Source organism: Mauremys mutica, unplaced genomic scaffold (assembly GCF_020497125.1).
Source record: "Mauremys mutica isolate MM-2020 ecotype Southern unplaced genomic scaffold, ASM2049712v1 Super-Scaffold_100475, whole genome shotgun sequence".
Classification (NCBI taxonomy): Eukaryota; Metazoa; Chordata; order Testudines; family Geoemydidae; genus Mauremys; species Mauremys mutica.
This window is the reverse complement of record NW_025423349.1, coordinates 14,463-32,935: the sequence shown is the minus strand read 5'-3', so window position 1 is coordinate 32,935 and position 18,473 is coordinate 14,463. Positions and strand designations below refer to the sequence as shown.

Sequence of the window (18,473 nt, the reverse complement as noted above, 5' to 3'; positions counted from 1 at the left end):
GGTGGGTGTTTGGGGGGTATCTCAAAATTCTGGGAATTAAGCACAGGGCCCCCGTATCCCCCACTCCCCTGGGTCACCCCAATGCTGGCAAGAAAGATTTTCCTACCAGCCATCATTAGGTTTCAGAGTTAACACCTCCCCAAACTAATAGACTCATCCGTGTGTGTGGTCAGCGTGACGACAGCTCTGTGCCTCGGTGCGCAACGGCAATGCCAGCAGAGGGCGCGGCTGCGCACGCGGCCGGGTGCCTCGACTGTAGGACCCACAAAAATGGCTGCCTATGGGAAACGGGCAGGTGGGGAGCCGAGGAGGGCTCCACCGCCGAGCTCTCAACTGCTGTGCAGCTCTGGCAAAGGGAAGCGGAGTCAAGGCAGCAACATGATGCTGTTCACTCTGGTCCCTAATGATGGCTGATTTGAAGTGTCCGGGCACATAAGGCATTTGAGGTATAAAATCCACCCCCCCATAGAGAACAAAGCCCCCCCCGACCCACCCATGACCCCGTTGCTAAGTGACACACGATACCCAGCTGGCGTTTACATCCAGGTATTTATTGAAATCGCGTAGGGACCAACAAGGTGAAATATACAAACAGTCGGCGGTGGGGTGAGGTGGGGAATTCGGTGGCGGAGACTCGTATAAAAAACCGGGCGGGGGGTGAGAGGGGCAGTTTGTGGGGAACAGGGCGGGGCTTAAAACGAGGGGGGGCCGTCTCACTCAGAAGAAATCCACGTCTTCGGGGGCGTCCAGGTCTCTGTACTCGACGATCGCGCGGGGGTCGCCCCGGACCATCCTGGGGGGGGAAGAGACGGAGTGGGTGAGAGCCACGGGCCCGTCCTGCCCCAGAGCCACCCCCCGGCCAGGCCTCTCTCCGACGGGTTCACCGCTCCCCACCTACCTGTTGCGGGGTTTGTTGAGGTAGCCGCCCTGGCCCCGGAAGGTGTCGTAGTTACCGCGGCCGGCGGCGTAGGGGGCGTGAGGGTAGGGGGGGCCGCCTGCGGGGGGGGGACAAACGGACACGCGTCAGCAGAGAAAACTTCTTATCCGGTGACCCCTCGGCCAGCGCCGAGATGCGGCCACCTCTGGGGCGGGGCGGCCGGTTACCCAGGGACCCCTCGCCCGGCGCTGAGACGCGCCCACCTCTGGGGCGGGGCGGCCGGTTACCCAGGGACCCCTCGCCCGGCGCTGAGATGCAGCCACCTCTGGGGCGGGGCGGCCGGTTACCCAGGGACCCCTCGCCCGGCGCTGAGATGCGCCCACCTCTGGGGCGGGGCGGCCGGTTACCCAGGGACCCCTCGCCCGGCGCTGAGATGCGGCCATCTCTGGGGCGGGGCGGCCGGTTACCCAGGGACCCCTCACCCGGCGCTGAGATGCAGCCACCTCTGGAGCGAAGCGGCCGGTTTCCCAGGGATCCCTCGCCCGGCGCTGAGATGCAGCCACCTCTGGGGCGGAGCGGCCGGTTACCCGGGGACCCTTCGCCCGGCGCTGAGACGCGCCCAGCTCTGGGGCGGGGAACCCCTTGCCCAACACTCAATCCCCTACTGAACCCCGCATCCCAACTTACCACCGTATCCCATAATAGGCGGGCGGGGCTGTCCGTACGGCATCAGCCCCTGGGGCGTCTGGTGCGGGTAGGGCAGCCCAGGGGTGAGACCTGGAAGGAGGGGCAAGAGCAGAGGTGTAAGACACGGGGGTGTCCCGCCCCTGCTGGGGAGAGAACCCAGGAGTCCTGGCTCCCAGCCCCCCCTGCTCCAGCCCCCCCCAGCCCCCACTCCCCTCCCAGAGCTGGGGAGAGAACCCAGGAGTCCTGGCTCCCAGCCCCCCCTGCTCTAACCCACCAGCCCCCACTCCCCTCCCAGAGCCGGGGAGAGAACCCAGGAGTCCTGGCTCCCAGCCCCCCCTTGCTTTCACTCACTACCTCCCCCGGGGGTGGGAGAGGAGAACGCAGCTCCCTGCCCCATAGAGAGCAGGGTTCCCGTGTGAGACCCAGGAGGGCAGATGAACCCCAGGGGCACGACCCCCCCCCCCGCCCTCTCCCTGGTGGGGGGGCGCCACGTACCCTGCCCGGGCCCGGGGGGCTGGTTGGGTTTCATCTCGGGCAGCGCCGGGCGCTTGGCGTCCATGAGGAAGCTGTTGAAGAAGGACACCTCCTTCTTCACCTCCTCGATCTTCTCCGCGTGCTTGTTGAAGATGTGTTTGCGCACGAACTCGGGGCCCTGCGGGAGGAGGACGGGGGTGAGTTGGGGAAACCGAGGCAGGGGAGCCCCTCACCCCCCCCCCCGATCGCCCCCCAGGCACCTTGAATTTCTTGCCGCTCAGCGGGCAGAGCCATTTGTCCTTGCCCAGCTCCTGGGTGTTGGCCGTGACGAACTTCTCCACCTCCTGCTCCGGGTCCTTCCTCCCCATCTTCTGCGCCTCCTCGTCCGACAGCGACTCCCGCACGGTGGAGAGCGGGGCCAGCTTCTCCTCGAAGGTCTTCTGCCACTCGGCCACTGCGGGGGGGACCCAGGAGTCCTGAGCGCCGGCCCCCGCTGCGCTCCCGGAGCCGGGGAGAACCCAGGAGTCCTGAGCGCCGGCCCCCCCCTGCCCTCCCGGAGCCGGGGAGAACCCAGGAGTCCTGAGCGCCGGCCCCCCCTGCCCTCCCGGAGCCGGGGAGAACCCAGGAGTCCTGAGCGCCAGGCCCCCCCGTTCTGAGCGCCGGCCCCCACTGCCCTCCCGGAGCCGGGGAGAACCCAGGAGTCCTGAGCGCCGGCCCCCCCCGTTCTGAGTGCCGGCCCCCGCTGCCCTCCTGGAGCCTGGGAGAACCCAGGAGTCCTGAGCACCGGCTCCCCCTGTTCTAATCACTAGTTCCCGCTGCCCTCCCGGAGCCGGGGAGAACCCTGGAGTCCTGAGCGCCGGCCCCCCCCGTTCTGAGCGCCGGCCCCTGCTGCGCTCCCGGCTCCTGGGAGAACCCAGGAGTCCGGGCTCCCAGCCCCCCTGCTCTAACCGCCCCCACTCCCCTCCCAGAGCCAGGGAGAACCCAGGAGTCCTGAGCGCCGGCTCCCCCCTTCTAACCACCAGCCCCCGCTGCCCTCCCAGAGCCGGGGAGAACCCAGGAGTCCGGGCTCCCAGCCCCCCTGCTCTAACCCACCAGCCCCCACTCCCCTCCCAGAGCTGGGGAGAGAACCCAGGAGTCCTGGCTCCCAGCCCCCCTGCTCTAACCCACCAGCCCCCACTCCCCTCCCAGAGCTGGGGAGAGAACCCAGGAGTCCTGGCTCCCAGCCCCCCCTGCTCTAACCCCCCAGCCCCCCCCTCCCGGCGGGGGGGGGACCCAGGCGTCCGGCGGTACCTTCCCCGTGGCTGACGCGGTTGGGGGGCATGGGCCCGCGCACGTGGAGGATCCCGCAGCGGTTCGGCATCTCGTCCTCGTTGAGATACTCGGAGGTGTTGTAATAATCCACCGAGTGCACGAGCCGCAGGTAGAGCAGCAGCTTGTCCAGCACCTGGGGGGGGCACGGGGGGGGGTCAGGTCCGGAGCCGGCCCCCGCCCCCTTCCCCGCCCCCCACAGCCATAGGGTGGGAGCCGGCGCCCCCCAGAGGGGACGGGCCCCCTGCCCCGCCCCCCTCACCTTGATGAGCTTCTCGTCCCTCTCCACGTTGATCTCGGCCGGGTTCCCCTCCTTGGGGGGCTCGTCGGCCGCCTCCCCAGCCTTGCCCAGCAGCTCCTCCTCCTCGGCGCTCACCTCCTCGATCAGATAGTCCGTGATGTTCTTCAGGACGGGGTTCTGGGAGGGCAGGCTCTGGGGGCGGGGGCACGGGACAGCTGAGCCAGCGGGGCCCACCCAGGAGCCCGCGGGGCGGGGCGGGGCTCCCTCCTTAGCCGCCTCCCACGAGCCCGCGGGGCGGGGCTCCCTCTTTAGCCGCCTCCCACGAGCCCGCGGGGCGGGGCTCCCTCTTTAGCCGCCTCCCACGAGCCCGCGGGGCGGGGCTCCCTCTTTAGCCGCCTCCCACGAGCCCGCGGGGGCGGGGCCTCCTCTTTAGCCGCCTCCCACGAGCCCGCGGGGCGGGGCTCCCTCTTTAGCCGCCTCCCACGAGCCCGCGGGGGCGGGGCCTCCTCTTTAGCCGCCTCCCACGAGCCCGCGGGGCGGGGCTCCCTCTTTAGGCGCCTCCCACGAGCCCGCGGGGCGGGGCTCCCTCTTTAGCCGCCTCCCATGAGCCCGCGGGGGCGGGGCTCCCTCTTTAGCCGCCTCCCACGAGCCCGCGGGACCATCTGGGAAGGGGGGCGGATAGACGGTCCCCATGGCCATAGGTCACGCCCCAGGATCCTTTGCAGGGTCTCCCTGGGATGCCGCGGTGAGGGGGCAGGATGGTGGGAAGCCGTGGGGCAGAGGCCGTGACTCCCCCCCACTCCCCCCGGGGACTGACCGAGACCTGGGGGGCCTCGCGGGGCTCCCCCGCCCCCCACAGCTGGGTGCGGTCGTCCAGGGTGTGGATGAGCTTGGCCGCCAGCTTGATGTCGTTGCGGACGATCTGCTTGTGCTGCGTGATCCCGTTGATGTTGCGGACGCGGCGGGTCAGGTCGCGGTTCACGCCGGGGCTCAGCTCGCACTCCCGCAGCTGGGGGGGGGGGGGGGGGAGACACGGACTGAGCCGAGACGCGGCCACCGCTGGGGCGGGGCGGCCGGTGACCCGGGGACCCCTCGCCCGGCGCTGAGATGCGCCCAGCTCTGGGGCGGGGTGGCCGGTTACCCAGGGACCCCTCGCCCGGCGCTGAGATGCGCCCACCTCTGGGGCGGGGCGGCCAGTTACCCAGGGACCCCTCGCCCGGCGCTGAGATGCGCCCACCTCTGGGGCGGGGCGGCCGGTTACCCAGGGACCCCTCGCCCGGCGCTGAGATGCAGCCACCTCTGGGGCGGGGCGGCCGGTTACCCAGGGACCCCTCGCCCGGCGCTGAGATGCAGCCACCTCTGGGGCGGGGCGGCCGGTGACCCAGGGACAAGGACTTAGGTGTTCATGGACAGAGCCCGCCCCCCAAATCTCCACTCAGGGGCGCAGCCCCCCCCGGGCCGCGGCCTTACCCGGATGTTCTGCAGGCTCCAGCAGATCTCCTTGATGTTGACGCTCCGGTTGAAGGTCACCCAGCCCCTGCGGAAAAACCTGCCGACGCCCGGAGTTAGCGCCCGGGCACAAGGAACCCCCCTGCCCCCCAGCGCCCGCCTCTCCCCCCCCCAGCCCCCTCCTCTGCCCGGTTCCGCCCCCCCCCCGGCGGGCGCCACCTACCTCCTCTCGGGCTGGGGGTCGGACAGGGCCACGCGCATGAAGCCGGGGTACCGCTTGCAGAGCTGGGGGGACAGAGACGGGGGGGGGTGTTAGGAAGGGGACTGGATCTACGCCCCCCCCCCCCGGATCGCAGCCCCCCCGGCTCACCGCCACGATCTCGGCCTGGGAGATGTTGGGGGCGATGTTGCGCATGAAGAGGGAGCAGGTCTTGTGGAGGGGGCGGGGTTTGCACGCCCCCCCCTCCTTCTCCTTCTCCTTGGCCTTCGGCGCCGCCGCCTCGTCCTCCTCCTCCGCCGCCGCCTTCTCCTCCTCGGGCTTCTCCTCTGCACCCCGCGCCGCAGAGTTAGGGGGGTCCCGTTCCCTGCCCCCCGCGAGCCGGCCAATCGCTGCCCCATAGCCCGTTCCCCGCCCCCCGCGAGCCGGCCAATCACTGCCCCATAGCCCGTTCCCCGCCCCCCGGAGCCGGCCAATCGCTGCCCCATAGCCTGTTCCCCGCCCCCCGCGAGCCGGCCAATCGCTGCCCCATAGCCCGTTCCCTGCTCCCCGCGAGCCGGCCAATCGCTCCCCCATAGCCCGTTCCCCGCCCCCGCCCTGAGCCAGCCAGTCCCTGCCCCATAGCCCGTTCCCTGCCCCCCGCGAGCCGGCCAATCGCTGCCCCATAGCCCGTTCCCCGCCCCCCCCCGCGAGCCGGCCAGTCCCTGCCCCATAGCCCGTTCCCTGCCCCCCCGCGAGCCGGCCAATCGCTGCCCCATAGCCCGTTCCCCACCCCCCCGAGCTGGCGCCCCCCAGAGGGGACAGGCCCCTGCCCCATTCCCAGCCCCCGCCGCGGGGAGGAGCCGGCGCCCCCTAGCGGGGACAGGCCCCTGCCCCATTCCCCGCCCCCCTGAGCCAGCCAGTCCCCGCCGCGGGGAGGAGCCGGCGCCCCCCAGCGGGGACAGGCCCCTGCGTCTCTCACCCTCCTTGTCCTCGGCACGGCCGCTCTCGGACTCGCTCTCGGACTCGGAGACGCTCCCCTCGTCGTAGCTGTCGTCCCCGCTGCGCTTCCGCTTGCGCTTCCTGCTGGCCTGAGAGGGGAAGGGGGCGCCCGGTGAGCCGGAAAGGGGCGGAGCCTATGGACAGGGGGGCGGAGCCTGCAAAAAGGGGCGGAGCCTGCAAAAAGGGGCGGAGCAGAGGGCAGGCAGGGACGGGCATGGGGTGGGGCTCCAGGACCCACCTTTTTGGGCTCTTTCTCTGCTTCTTCCTCCTTCTCCGGCTTCTCCTCTTCCTCCTCCTCGGACTTCTTGGCTTTCTCCTCCGCCGGCTCGTCGCCGTCAGCCTGGGGGAGCGGGGCGGCACCCGTCAGAGACCCTGCACCCCCCCCAACAAGCCGGCCCTCCAGCCCGAGGGACCCCGCCTGCCTCCCCCCCCCAAAGGTGACGGGATCACGGCTGGCTACCCGGCCCCTTCGGATAGCGCCCATCACCCTGGCGCCTGGGCGCCCGGTGGGGAAACCGAGGCACGGCGGCGCCGGGAGGCGGCGGCGCCCCCCCTGACCTTTTTGCCGTCCTCCTTCTTGTCCTCTTTGTCCGAGCCCTTGCGGTCGGCGTCGGACACCCGGGCCTCGTCCTTCTTCCCCGCCTCGGCCTTGTCCTGCCTCTCCTCCTCCTCCTCCTGATCCAGGATCTTCAGGTCGGTCTCGGTGCCTCCCTCCATCTTGATAACGGCTGGAGGAGGAGGAGGAAAAAAAAAATGGGCGAGGGTCAGTCTGGGGTCGTCGGCGCGGCCGAGACCCCTGCTCCGCCGCGGCCGAGACGCTTCCCAATAAGAGAAAAGAAGCAGCGGATAAAAGACCTACTACTGCTGCCGCCGGGGGAGGATCTCCCTTCAGCTCCAGCGGTAGGAGGCGCCCGTCGTTGGCCTCCGAGGTCGGGCGTTTCCAGCCCTTTCGGCTGGAGCCGAACGATGTGGGTTTCGGGGCGCCCCCCCCCGATACCGTCGAAACCAACGCCCGCCCCGTTCCGGGCCCCCCCCCTTACCGGCGTCCAGCATCTTCACGATGGCGGCGGCCTTGTCGATGTCCAACTGCAAGTTCTCGAACCAGCCGTTGTCCATGAGGTAGAGGAAGACCCGGAGCCGGTTCTGCAGGGCGCCGTGGGCCTCCTGTTTCCTCCTCCCCGCTTCGTCCGGGTGGTACTTGGAGCGAAACCTTCGAGCCGGCAGGGAAGGGCGGGCGGGGAGGGGGGGGGGGAAAAGGCAGACGAGGAAAGATCAGAACGGGGCTCGGGCCTCTAAAAAGGAGCTGCACATGCAGGTTGCGTTGGAAAAAATTCGGGGCGGGGGAGGACGGGGGGGGAAGCCGGGACGACCCCCCCCCGCCCCGGCCCCTGGATCTTATTTATTGACGATTCGCGCCGGACGCCGGGGAGGAAACAATCATTTCGCCACGTCGGGTTCGCTACCGGGCAGGTTCGACCCTCTCAGCCGAGTGCCTGCCGGGGGGGACGCCGTTCGAATTGGATCCTCGCTCGGATTGCACAGAGGCAAGGGAGCCGAGGGGGGGGGGGGATCGGGGCGGATTGAGGGTTCAGATGCCTGGGGTCGCTCCCCAGCACTGGGAGGGGAGCCCGGACTCCTGGGTTCTCCCCGCTGCTGTTCAGACGGGGAGCTGTGTGCGTGTGTCTGTCGGGATCAACCAACCATCGCTCTGCGGGGCAGAACGAGGGGGGTGGGAGGGGGGCAGATTCCTCCCCGGACGCCCGGGTTCTGCTCTTCGCTCTACGGCTAGTCTCACGCCAATCGCTTCCCCTGGCCTGTGGCTAGCTGGAGGGCGCGGTCTTTGGGGTCTCCACACCAAGATTCGGGGCTGGAATTTACGTTTTCGCCCTGGTTTTCAAAGGCGGGGGGGGGGGGGCGGCAATCGAGACCCCCCCCCCCGCCCCCGTTCCCACCTCGGAAGGAGGAGGGGAGGCAGAGCTTTCTCGTACTGTGCTGGCCGCTTGGTCGGTTGGTGTTTTTTTTTTTTAAAGAGCTGAGGTCCGATCGAATAAGACAGAACGTGTGTCATACATACACTCAGGATCAACTCCAGCTTTTTCCGACGGGCGCCTGAGAAATTCCTTCGGTGGTTTTTTGGTTTTTTGGTTTTTTTTTTTTAAAAAACCACTGGGCGCTTTATTTTGGCTACGGAGTGGCGAGCCCTCGCTCTCTCTCGCCGGGCGGTGTGAGTGGCCACCGAAAACAAAACAAACGGAAAAAAAAACAAAAAAAAAACCAACCCCCGGGTCGGGTGGGTTTGGGTGGTTTCCCCCGCGGCTGGCTGGCTGAGTCCTGACCACGGTACATTCAGCTAGGCACTGCATTGTGCGCAGTGCGCGGCCCTGGCTATCTAGCTAAAAACCAAAAAAAAATCACGGGCGAGAGAGAGGCGCCGGAACGAAAAAAAACACCAGAAAAATCAAGAGAGATTTAGATTCTCCAGGCGGACGGCAAAAGTGACTTCAGAGTTTGAATTCTCTTGGTTCTGGCACTTGGGAGGAGGGGAGAAAACGGTCAGTTAACAGTTATCAGCCCCACACACGCACACCCCCTCCGCGCGCCCCCCCCCCCCCCGAAAAGAAGAAAGAAATTAAGAGACGCGTGTAGGCTGGGACCCAAGAAACACACGCAGAAGTCGGCACGCAGACAACGCTCCGACATTCACCGCGGTCGGGGGGGGCGGTACAGCTGATTTGTCGGCAGGGGAAACTGAGGCATGGTGCATTATGCCCTCGCTCTGGAAGGGATGTGGGGGCTTAGAACGGGGGGGGGGCTGGGAGCCAGGACTCCTGGGTTCTCTCCCCGGCTCTGGGAGGGGAGTGGGGGCTGGTGGGTTAGAGCAGGGGGGCCTGGGAGCCAGGACTCCTGGGTTCTCTCCCCAGCACTGGGAGGGGAGTGGGGGCTGGTGGGTTAGAGCAGGGGGGCCTGGGAGCCAGGACTCCTGGGTTCTCTCCCCAGCACTGGGAGGGGAGTGGGGGCTGGTGGGTTAGAGCGGTGGGGGCTGGGAGCCAGGACTCCTGGGTTCTCTCCCCGGCACTGGGAGGGGAGTGGGGGCTGGTGGGTTAGAGCGGTGGGGGCTGGGAGCCAGGACTCCTGGGTTCTCTCCCCAGCACTGGGAGGGGAGTGGGGGCTGGTGGCTCAGAGCAGGGGGGGCTGGGAGCCAGGACTCCTGGGTTCTCTCCCCGGCTCTGGGAGGGGAGTGGGGGCCGGTGGGTTAGAGGGGTGGGAGCCAGGACGCCTGGGATCGATACCCGGCTCAGATAAGTGGCTGTGGGCAAACCATGTCTCGCCGTGCCTCAGTTTCCCCTCCCGCCCTGTTGCCTATCTGGACTGGAAACGTTGGGACAGGGCCTGTGGCTTGCTGGTGCCTGGCACAAGCCCCCCTCCCCCCCACCTCAGCGGGGCCTTGTCATCGGTGGTTCTCTGATGCGGCCAGCACAACGGGACCCCCAATCTCCTTCCTCTGTCACACGTCCAACAAACCCTGCCTGTTTCACAGAGGGGGAAACCGAGGCAGGAGGAGCCACTCGGCAGAATCGAGAGGGCTGGCTCCTACCCCCTCCCCCCCCGTTCTCTCCGCGCTCGCCTGCTCTGGGCCGATCCCAATCAGGAGCCCGCAAGGCCGACGCCCGCTCCGGCGCGGGCACCGAGCGCCGGGGAGCCAGGATCAGCTCATGGGGAGCTTCCAGCCTGCGGAGACGGGGGGAGGGGGCGTCTCTTCGCTCGAACGAACGAGGCCTAAACCGACACCCCCCCCAAGCCCTTTTCCAGGGGGGGAACCACGGGAGAGATCGGACCCCCCCAGACCTCTCGGGAACTGGCGCGGGCCCAGAGCTGGGCTCGGGGGGTGGAATAGCTAAGACAGAAGAGGCGAGGAATGTGGCCGCGGGGTCAGCCGCACCCGGTCAGGGATCGGAACCACCGGGCCCAGAACCGCCGGCCCGTGGGCGGCAGCCGTCCCGGCTCCCCTCCGCTGGAGCAGAACCGCCTGGCCGACTCCCCCCACAACCGGATCAGAACAGCAGCACCCCCCCTCCAGCCACCTCCTCGCGGCGCTGGATCGGCACGCGCGGCCTCCTCGGCCCCGAATCCCGCCCGCGCCCCAGATCTCACACACACGCACACGGGGGGGGGAAGCCGGGGGGGGCCGCGCCCCGAGGCGGACGTACCACTCCTCGTCCTTGTGCGCCAGGAAGAAGTCCTGCATCTGCTGGCGCCGGAAATCCAGCTTGTAGTCGTTGTAGCGCTTGACGGCCGCCGTCTCGTCCACCGAGTCGTCCAGGGAGAGCAGGAACTCCTTGAAGCTCTTCATGACGGGCGGGGCCATGCCCACGTCCACCTCCGCGATGTTGCCCAGTCTGCTTCGGGGGGGGGAGGAGACCGTCAGCGGGCGCAGGGAAAGCTGAGGTGTGGGAGGCGGGTCGGGAGGTGGGGTATTTACCTGGCTTGGATGGGCAGGAGATGGTGCTGCTGCATGACGTGCATGTCGGGGTGCGCCCAGGGCTGGGGGGGCCCGTAGGTGGGGCCGGCGGTCGCCCCGCTGTACGGCATCTCGTACCCGCTGTGGTAGGGGTCGGCGCTGTGCTCATCCCTGTGGGGGGGGGGATAGGCGAGGGGTCAAAATCGCTTTGGGCGAGGCTGGGGGGTCTGCTAGGAAGTCCCGGGGGTGGGGTGGTTATCAATTAGTTCGTTTATCGGGTGAGGTCACGATTCACTAACGCGTCCCGTGTAATCGTCCCAGGTTGGCTACGGTTCAGCTGCAGGATGACAGACGATGAGTAACTGGAAGGGACCGACGCGGCGAACGCAAACAAGGACGCGTGGTTTCCTCCTCCTCCTAACGCACCAAGTAGGGGTCACCCAATGCAAGGAAGAGGCAGCGGGTTGGAAAGAAACCAAAGGGGGGATTTCTTCACGCAAAACGCACCGGCAACCCGGGGAACTCCTCGCCAGAGGACGCCGCGAAGGCCAAGACCAGAACAGGGGCACGCAGAGGTCTTCCAGGGGGTCCATCCACGGGGGTCGGCAACCGGCCAAAGGCGGCCCGGGGGCTGATTTTTTTAGTGGCACGCTTCTGCCAGCCGGGGTCCTGGCCACCGGCCCCGCGGCTGGAACCCCAGACTGGCAGGGGGCTGAGCGGGGCCGGCACCGCGGCTGGCAGGGGCTAAGCGGTCTGGGGTTCCGCCTGCCGCCAGCGCTGCCGGTCTGGCACGCGAAACCTTTTACTCCCACGCAAAACCCATAAATTAACCCAGACTCGGCCCACCCCTTCTCACAGGTCGCCGACCCCCCGCTTCCGATATTTGCCTAGTTTAAGACAAGACATAAAAAGCCCCGGCGAAGCCAGTACAAACTGAGATTTCCTACAGACGGTGATACGGCTCCATAGACTATACGCTGAAGGGAAGTCCGGTATTTATATTCCAATTGATTCATTTTATAATTATACGGTAACGACGAGAAAATCAGCCGGTTTTCGGGATTAGCGTGGCTGGGACCCTTGCATTTGGATGTCTGATTTTTGCAAGCGCGTCGTTTTAAAGTGAGGTGTGACTTGGGGGGTACCCGAGAGAAATCAGACTCCTGAAAGGGGGCCGGCAGTCTGGGAGGGTCGCGAGCCACCGATACAAGTGACCAACGAATGCCCCAGGATTACAAGGAAAACGTGTACTGGGAAAAATTGACCGTAAGGTTGATTTTGGATGCCAAGACGCCCGGTAGTCACATTTTAACCGACGTGCGTAAATACCAGTGACACTCAAAAACTATAACCCTATGGAAAAGGGGGGCACCCCAATATTCTTGGGGGATAATACAAAGAAGGAAAAAACGTCGCCTCTTCGAAAGTGAACCCTTGCAGAGAAGGAGGAGGGTGACGGAGGGCCCTGTCTTATGAGGGGAGACGGGATGCATCAGGCGAGGTATTTCCAGCCGAGATAAGGAGGTGTTAGTGCCGTTGTACGAGGCACTGGGGAGACCTCGTCTGGAATCCTGTGTGCAGATCTGGTCTCCCGTGTTTAAGAAGGATGAATTCAAACTGGAACAGGTTCAGAGACGGGCTACCAGGATGATGCGAGGAATGGAAAACCTGCCTTATGAAAGGAGACTCAGAGCTCGGCTCGTTTAGCCGAACCAAGAGAAGGCTGAGGGGAGATGACTGTTCTCGATAAATAGATCAGAGGGATAAATCCCAGGGACGGAGAGGAATTATTTAAGCTCAGTACCAATGTGGACACAAGAATAAATGGATATAAACTGGCCAGCAGGAAGTTTAGACTTGAAATTAGACGAAGGTTTCTGACCATCAGAGGAATGAAACAGCCTTCCAAGGGGAGCAGTGGGGGCAAAAGACATATCTGGCTTCAAGACTAAGCTTGATAAGTTTATGGAGGGGATGGGATGATGGGATGGACTAATTTTGGCAATTAATTGGTCTTTGACTATTAGCGGTAAATATACCCAGTGGTCTGGGATGGGATGTTAGATGGGATCTGAGTTACTACAGAGAATTCTTTCCTGGGTGCCGGCGGGTGAGACTCGCCCACATGCTCAGGGTTTAGCCGATCCCCATATTTGGGGTCGGGAAGGAATTTTCCTCCAGGGCAGATTGGCAGAGGCCCTGGGGGGGGTTTTCACCTTCCTCTGCAGCGTGGGGCACAGGTCACCGGCTGGAGGATTCTCTGCAGCTTGGGGTCTTTGAACCACGATTTAAGAACTTCAATAACTCAGACACAGGTTAGGGGTTTGTTCCAGGAGCGGGTGGGTGAGATTCTGTGGCCTGCGTTATACAGGGGGTCAGACTAGATGATCATAATGGGCCCTTCTGACCTTTAAGTCTAGGAATCTGACTCGTTTAGGCTCACAAACTGAGCGGGGGCTGCTCGCTTTCTGGGAATACGTCACGGCAGGCGAAGAGCTACTGGAGCTTGGGTTAGTGGGGGGCTGGACTTGGCAGCGCTGGGGGGGTGCCTTTATGTTCCCAATGCTCATGCGTCAGGGCTGCGGCCAGCCAGCGTCCGAGGTCAGGAAGGCTTTTTAAAAAAATAAAACCTCAATGTATTCAGGGAGATTATTTTTAAATTTCCTTCTTCCTTCTCTTGGGTACTGGGCTGGCTGGGGAGGGTTTCTCCTTCCTCTGCAGTATGGGGCACAGGACCCTTGCTAGGATTGTCGGGGTCCCTCTCCCGCGGGCACCTCGCCCCACCTACTCTCCGCCTGGGGCGCGTAACAGTCTAGCTTCCTTGGGCCCCGCTCCAGCCGCGGCCCGTGCGCCCGCCAGGTCGGACCCGCCTGGGCCTCTGCGGGGCTCACTCACCAGTCCCGGCGCATGCGCTTCTGGGGCGGGCTGAGCTCGTGCCGGGGGGGCGAGAAACGCTCCCGGCGGTTGCGGTCGTAGTCCCGGTACTCGCCCCGGCTCCGGCGCTCCCGGCCGCGGTCCCATTCCCTACAGGGGGGGGGGGGGGGAGACAGACTGATCACACCCTGATGTATCCCTGCACCAGGGGAGCAACTACACCCCTCCCCCCACCCCCGATACACATCTCTGCCGGGGGGGGGGGAGCTGCATCCCCCCCCGATACACGTCTCTGCCCGGGGGGGGCAGCTGCATCCCCTCCCCGATACACGTCTCTGCCCGGGGGGGGGGCAGCTGCATCCCCCCCCGATATACGTCTCTGCCCGGGGGGGGGGCAGCTGCATCCCCCCCCGATACACGTCTCTGCCCGGGGGGGGCAGCTGCATCCCCTCCCCGATACACGTCTCTGCTCGGGGGGGGGGGGGGGGCAGCGGCCACCCCACCCCGATACACGTCTCTGCTCGGGGGGGGCAGCTGCATCCCCCCCCATACATGTCTCTGCTCGGGGGGGGGGGCAGCCGCACCCCCTGCCCCCGATACACGTCTCCCCCCCCCGCACCCACCGGTCGCTCCAGTCGTCTCGCCGCCGCTCGTCGCGCTCCCGGGATCGCTCGTAGTCGCTGCGCTCGCGCCGGAACTTGTCGCGCCGCCGCCGGTCGTACTCGTCATCGCTGTCCGCCATGGCGGGGGGGGGTCTGCGGGGGTGGGGGTGGGGCGGGGGGGTGAGACCCGGGGAAATCCCGGCCCGGCTCCGCCCCCCGCTCAGCCCCGCCCCCGAGCCTGGCCCCGCCCCCTGCCCCGGCCCGAGCCTGTCCCCGCCCCCACTCAGCTCAGCTCCGCCCCCCGAGCCTGGCCCCGCCCCCACTCAGCTCAGCTCCGCCCCCACTCAGCTCAGCCCCGCCCCCACTCAGCTCAGCCCCGCCCCCGAGCCTGGCTCCGCCCCCTGCCCCGCCCCCCGAGCCTGGCCCCGCCCCCACTCAGCTCAGCCCCGCCCCCCGCGCCTGGCCCCGCCCCCACTCAGCTCAGCCCCGCCCCCCGAGCCTGGCCCCGCCCCCGGCCCAGCCCCAACCCCCCCCCGAGCCTGGCCCCGCCCCACCCAGCCCCCCCCCGGCTCGGGCCCCCCGGCCCCGCTCAGTTCAGCGGCCCCGGCCCCGGCCCCGCGTGTCTCACTCTCGGCCCCGCGCTGCTGCTGCTGCTGCCTCCGGCTCCGGCTCCTTCTCCCGCACGCGCGCGCCCCGCCGGGTCCCCGGATGCAGGAGCCGGAAGCGGAAGCGGGGGGGCACCGGAAGCGGCCGCGCCGCCGCGACTCTATGGTAAAGGAGGCGGCTCGAGAGACGCTCTAGGCCGCGGGTGCAGCCCCCTCTATGGTGCAGGCGAGGGAGACGCTCTAGGGCAGCTGTCCTCCGCTCTATGACACGGGGTGAAGGCGGAGCCGTTCTAGGGAAGCGGTCTCGCTGGTGCGGGCAAAGGACAGTCTAAGTCGGGAACTCTCTATGGTGCGGGAGGCAGGGACGCTCTAGGTCGGGAGAACTCTATGGTGCCGGAGGCCAGGACGCTCTAGGTCGGGAGAACTCTATGGTGCCGGAGGCCAGGACGCTCTAGGTCGGGAAAACTCTATGATACTGACGGAAGGGACGCTCTAGGCCGCCGAAAACTCTACGGTACATGCGAGCGACGCTCTAGGACAAGGCGCCAACTCTATGTTCCGAGCAGGCAGGTGAGTGGGGCGGTTCTCTGACAGGCGGAGGGGCGGGGAGTGTGGACGCTCTAGGGCGCTGGGACTCTATGGTGCGGGGCAGGAGCGCGGCTCTAAACCACAACCCAACTCTATGGTGCAAACAGAGACGCGCTAGCCCACCCCCACTCTATGGTGCATGAGGGGACACTCTAGGGAGGGAAAAAAACTCTATGATGGTAAAGCCCCCGCCTCCCCCCCGGACTCCTGGGTTCTCTCCCCGGCTCTGGGAGGGGAGTGGGGGCTGGTGGGTCAGAGCAGGGGGGCTGGGAGCCAGGACTCCTGGGTTCTCTCCCCGGCTCTGGGAGGGGAGTGGGGGCTGGTGGGTTAGAGCAGGGGGTGCTGGGAGCCAGGACTCCTGGGTTCTCTCCCCGGCTCCGGGAGGGGAGTGGGGGCTGGTGGTTAGAGCAGGGGGGCTGGGAGCCAGGACTCCTGGGTTCTCTCCCCAGCTCTGGGAGGGGAGTGGGGGCTGGTGGTTAGAGCAGGGGGGCTGGGAGCCAGGACTCCTGGGTTCTCTCCCTGGCTCTGGGAGGGGAGTGGGGGCTGGTGGTTAGAGCAGGGGGGGCTGGGAGCCAGGACTCCTGGGTTCTTTCCCTGGCTCTGGGAGGGGAGTGGGGGCTGGTGGTTAGAGCAGGGGGGCTGGGAGCCAGGACTCCTGGGTTCTCTCCTTGTGCTCAGTGCCCCCCCCCCCCCATCTTCCTGGCCCTGGGGGGACACAAAGCACCCAGCGGCTGTTTTATTAAAAATTCCAACATTTAATGTATTTCCAGTAAACAATCAGACATTGCGAAACCCGGGGGTGGGAATCAGATTTTAAGGGAAAATCCTCCCCCCCACACACACCATGACCGAACTCCAGGCTGCCTTCACAGGACCTCAGGGGGACACCCCCACTTTGTGCGGGGGGGGGGAACGCAAGGGGAGTCGCCCTCTTCCCCCCCCCCCCCCCCGGGGCTGGAAACATACAAGGAAGCAAAAAGAAGGGGGGAAGCATTGGCAGGCGGACACGGGGGGGGGGTTAGGGAGCGCGGCAGCAACACATCACAGAGGGTCACTGGAGGTCCAGGAGGTATCCCAGAATTCCCTGAGAAGAGGAGCGGCAGGGAGAGCGGCGTTTCCCATCATCCTCCGAGGCGGATGCTCTGGATTATCTGGAAGATAGCTGGGGAGATAGGGGGCAGAGTGAGGCTGGTGGGCGGGGGGGCTCTCAGGGGCACAGCTTGGAGTAATGGGAGGGGCTTATTCTCTGGCTCCACCCCCTCCCAAGGCCAGTTGGGTTGTGCACCTACCACAGGGACGAGCAGGCCAAGATCCAGAGGAACCTCAAGGAGCCGAAGCCTTAATTCAGAGCCTGCCTCTCTGGTCCCATCAGTAGGGTCCAGAGTCAACACATTTGCATGGAGCATCCACCTGTCTCTAGCTCCCAACAGGAAATTTCGGGACTAAGACGACATATGGGGCTGAAGAGCATCAGGCTCCCCATTACTAGGTTCAAGAGTTAACACCCCCATTGCCTTCATTCTTAGCTTCTTGTGTAGGTGCCTCAGATAGGGGGTGCTCCTGCCTCTACTCCCAATCATTAGGTCTCGGGGTAAACAGCCTCTTGGATTCCCACCGTTAGGTTTCAGGGTAAACGCCGTCCAACAGACCAGGATGCCACAACAAAAAAAGCAGCCTAACACTCCCCTGCAGCTCTCCCACCACTAGGCTTCAGGGTGAACACTCTGAATCCTTCCCAATGGAAGGTGTCAAGTGAACAGGCCCCTAATAGGCAGATCTCTATCCCTGCCCCCATCATTAGGATCCAGAGTGAACAGACCATCCCACCCGACTCACCTGAGCCACAGACCACGAACACGAAGAGGGCCAGCAGCCACGGCCCCACGGCGGCTTTCTCCTCTGGGGGGGCTTTCTGTGTGGGGCGGAGAGAACATTAGAGATAGGAACTCGCACCCCCCGACCCGGTTCTGCCGGTGCCCCTCACTCCCGACCTGCAGCCCCCCACAGCCCTGCCGGTGCCCCTCACTCCCGACCAGCAGCCCCTGCCCCCCCCAGACCTGCCACTGCCCCTCACTCCAACCCGCAGCCCCCCCAGCTCTGCCGGTGCCCCTCACTCCCGACCCGCAGCCCCTGCCCCCCCCCAGCTCTGCCGGTGCCCCTCACTCCCGACCCGCAGCCCCTGCCCCCCCCAGCCCTGCCGGTGCCCCTCACTCCCGACCCGCAGCCCCTGCCCCCCCAGCTCTGCCGGTGCCCCTCACCCCCGACCCGCAGCCCCTGCCCCCCCGCCCAGCCCTGCCGGTGCCCCTCACTCCCGACCCGCAGCCCCCCCCCGTCCCGTACCGGGGCGCGGTGCAGCCCCCCCCGCTGGGTGATGCTCTTGCTGTGTCTCTCGTTCGCCACCCTCATGCGCTGCACCCCGGACATGATCCCACCGGGGCCCCCCCCCGCCCGGACTGGTCTAGACGCCACGTCACCAACCGCGCATGCGCCGGGGAGAGAGACCGAAAAAAGTCGCGGGGCGCCGCAGGGCGCATGCGCCGCACCGGGACGGGAGCGGCGCGCCGGCTTTTGCGCGGCCCTGACGTGGCGAACTTTGGTCGGACACGTGACGCCTTTAGGCCGCGCTCCTCCGCCGGGCGGCCCTACTGCGCATGTGCGGCACGTCCCGCGTCTTGTCCCGGGGAGGCCGTCACTGATATTTTCGAAAGGCTCTTCTCACGCGCATGCGCAGAAGGTTGAAGCCAACACGAACGTAGTCATTGGTCCGGGCATATCACGTGACAGGAAACCAGTGAAGCCATTTTGCACCGCGGCCCCATTGGGCGCGGCCATCTTGGTTTCTGCAGCCGCCATGGGTCACGTGTTCCGCGAGCGATGCCAACCTGGGGGAGGCCATCTTGCCTCCCAGTTGTCATGTGATAAAGGGAAAGAAATAGCCCCGCCCCTTGTGAAAATAACGTGAAGGGAACCCAGGAGTCCGAGCTCCTCCTTCCCCCAGCAGCACCCCTACAGCCGGGGAGAGAACCCAGGAGTCCTGGCTCCCAGCCCCCCCTGCTCTAACCACCAGCCCCCACTCCCCTCCCAGAGCCGGGGAGAGAACCCAGGAGTCCT

General features: G+C 66.3%; 2 protein-coding genes across 3 annotated transcripts; both read right to left on the bottom strand.

Annotated features, from left to right (window-relative positions):
• Window positions 1-530: 530 nt before the first annotated feature.
• On the bottom strand, window positions 531-14,871 carry SRRT (serrate, RNA effector molecule). Of its 2 annotated transcripts, none has more exons than XM_045001393.1 (20): window positions 14,798-14,871; window positions 14,191-14,322; window positions 13,589-13,717; window positions 10,715-10,864; window positions 10,443-10,634; window positions 7,275-7,444; window positions 6,793-6,962; window positions 6,473-6,574; window positions 6,215-6,323; window positions 5,407-5,582; window positions 5,260-5,321; window positions 5,058-5,136; window positions 4,405-4,596; window positions 3,609-3,779; window positions 3,329-3,482; window positions 2,299-2,492; window positions 2,060-2,216; window positions 1,565-1,654; window positions 899-995; window positions 531-793 (listed from the first exon to the last, which is right to left on the bottom strand). In XM_045001393.1, the coding sequence occupies exons 2-20, from the start codon at window positions 14,307-14,309 to the stop codon at window positions 718-720; spliced, it is 2,589 nt and encodes an 862-aa protein (XP_044857328.1). In that variant the 5' UTR covers window positions 14,310-14,322; window positions 14,798-14,871; the 3' UTR covers window positions 531-717. The 2 variants fall into 2 exon arrangements, with proteins under 2 accessions (XP_044857328.1, XP_044857327.1); XM_045001392.1 differs by having other exon boundaries at window positions 10,443-10,631; window positions 14,798-14,858.
• Window positions 14,872-16,096: 1,225 nt separating this feature from the next.
• Window positions 16,097-17,854, bottom strand: LOC123361381 (stress-associated endoplasmic reticulum protein 1-like). Its single transcript, XM_045001401.1, has 3 exons — window positions 17,703-17,854; window positions 17,199-17,274; window positions 16,097-16,524 (listed from the first exon to the last, which is right to left on the bottom strand). Exons 1-3 carry the CDS (start codon window positions 17,784-17,786, stop codon window positions 16,484-16,486), a joined length of 201 nt encoding a protein of 66 aa, XP_044857336.1. The 5' UTR covers window positions 17,787-17,854; the 3' UTR covers window positions 16,097-16,483.
• Between the last annotated feature and the right edge of the window lie 619 nt (window positions 17,855-18,473).